Here is a 1,774-nt window from a genome sequence, read left to right on the forward strand (position 1 = left end):
TGGCTATCAGCTTCAGCGTTTTTAGCTATCAATTTCAGCATCTTCAGCGCCCAAATTCAGCTTACATCATTCACACTAGCATTATCACAGGTAATGCTGTATATCTAGTTCATAATTATGTTAAAAAGTTGTGGTTTTAACAATTTTATTTTAGAGTGTTCAGTAAATTTTTATCCTGTTCGTCCTCAGGTGTGTTTTGGATTTTGGCCTCCTGTACGTTTGAGTTTGACACTCCTGCTCTATGGAGATCAAGTGCAGAACAACAAACAGCTGACTCCGTCTGTTTGTTTCATGATCTTTGTACTAATTGTCTAAAACTAGATTTTAAATGTCCCCATACCCATCAATGTAACTGTGGTTAACCAGCAGACACCTGTAATGTTGATCAGAATGATGGATTTGTGGTTGTAGATATCGACAGATTCTGGAGAAAGCCCTTCAGCTCTCAGATGCAGATCAGCTGGAGTCTTTGAAGGCCTTCGTTGAAGCAAGTAAGCATCTTTGTACATTTCATTTGAATAAACTGCGATCCTCCTTCCTGCATGACGACGCTCTGCTCTTTCAGTGGTGAACGAGAACGTCAGCCTCGTCATCTCCAGACAGCTGCTCACCGACTTCTGCACACATCTGCCCAACCTGCCCGACGCCACGGCCAAAGCCGTCTATCACTTCACCCTGGAGAAGATTCAGCCCAGAGTCATCTCCTTTGAGGAGCAGGTAAAGGCGTCGGCCTCAGTGGAAGCTTCCTCCTGACCAGGACGCTGAAGCCGTCTCCTCCTCCTCCTCAGGTGGCCTCCATCAGACAACACTTAGCAACCATTTATGAAAAGGAGGGAGACTGGAGGAACGCGGCGCAGGTTCTAGTTGGGATTCCTCTGGAAACGGGACAGAAGTGAGAACATGTTTGTCTTCATCTGAACATTTCGATTTCCCTCCTCTAACCAAACTTCACCTTTCAGACAGTATAACGTTGACTATAAGTTGGATACGTACCTGAAGATCGCTCGGCTCTACCTGGAAGACGACGACCCGGTTCAGGCTGAAGCTTACATCAACAGAGCTTCACTTCTGCAGAACGAATCCTCCAACGAGCAGCTGCAGATACACTATAAGGTACCGGACTCTCCTCTCCCGCCGCAGACGTTTGTGCAGATGTTCTGTAGACGTTTGTGCAGATGTTCTGCAGACGTTTGTGCAGATGTTCTGCAGACGTTTGTGCAGATGTTCTGCAGACGTTTGTGCAGATGTTCTGCAGGCATTTGTGCCGACATTCCTGCAGATGTATATACAGACCATCTGTTCTCTGTCGTAGGTATGCTACGCCAGAGTTCTGGATTTCAGGAGGAAGTTCATCGAAGCAGCTCAGCGGTACAACGAGCTGTCCTACAAGTCCATCGTCCACGAAACCGAGCGTCTGGAGGCTCTGAAGCACGCCCTGAACTGCACCATCCTGGCCTCTGCAGGTAGCAGCCGGCTCCCAGAGAAGCTGACCTCTCCGTGTCCGGTTCCTTTAAACGATGTGCGTCGTTTCAGGACAGCAGCGCTCCCGGATGCTGGCCACCCTGTTTAAGGACGAGCGCTGTCAGCAGCTGGCTGCCTACGGCATTCTGGAGAAGATGTACCTGGACCGCATCATCAGAGGAAACCAGCTGCAGGAGTTTGCTGCCATGTTGATGCCTCACCAGAAAGCCACCACAGCAGACGGTAGGAGCAGAAACCGGCAAGCTTCAGGATCATTTTAATAACCTTTACAGCAGGGGTCTCAAACTCAAAT

General features: G+C 48.6%; 1 protein-coding gene across 1 annotated transcript in view; it reads left to right on the forward strand.

Moving 5' to 3' along the window:
- The window catches only part of cops4 (COP9 constitutive photomorphogenic homolog subunit 4 (Arabidopsis)), a 5,047-nt gene that overhangs the window by 1,450 nt on the left and 1,823 nt on the right, over positions 1-1,774 (forward strand). The window contains exons 2-7 of the mRNA XM_024298596.2: positions 412-491; positions 566-717; positions 789-892; positions 960-1,113; positions 1,313-1,463; positions 1,534-1,704. Of these exons, the coding sequence (XP_024154364.1) occupies positions 412-491; positions 566-717; positions 789-892; positions 960-1,113; positions 1,313-1,463; positions 1,534-1,704 (812 nt within the window). The remainder of the gene's footprint in view (positions 1-411; positions 492-565; positions 718-788; positions 893-959; positions 1,114-1,312; positions 1,464-1,533; positions 1,705-1,774) is intronic.

This window comes from Oryzias melastigma, linkage group LG12, assembly GCF_002922805.2.
Source record: "Oryzias melastigma strain HK-1 linkage group LG12, ASM292280v2, whole genome shotgun sequence".
In the NCBI taxonomy this organism is placed as follows: domain Eukaryota; kingdom Metazoa; phylum Chordata; class Actinopteri; order Beloniformes; family Adrianichthyidae; genus Oryzias; species Oryzias melastigma.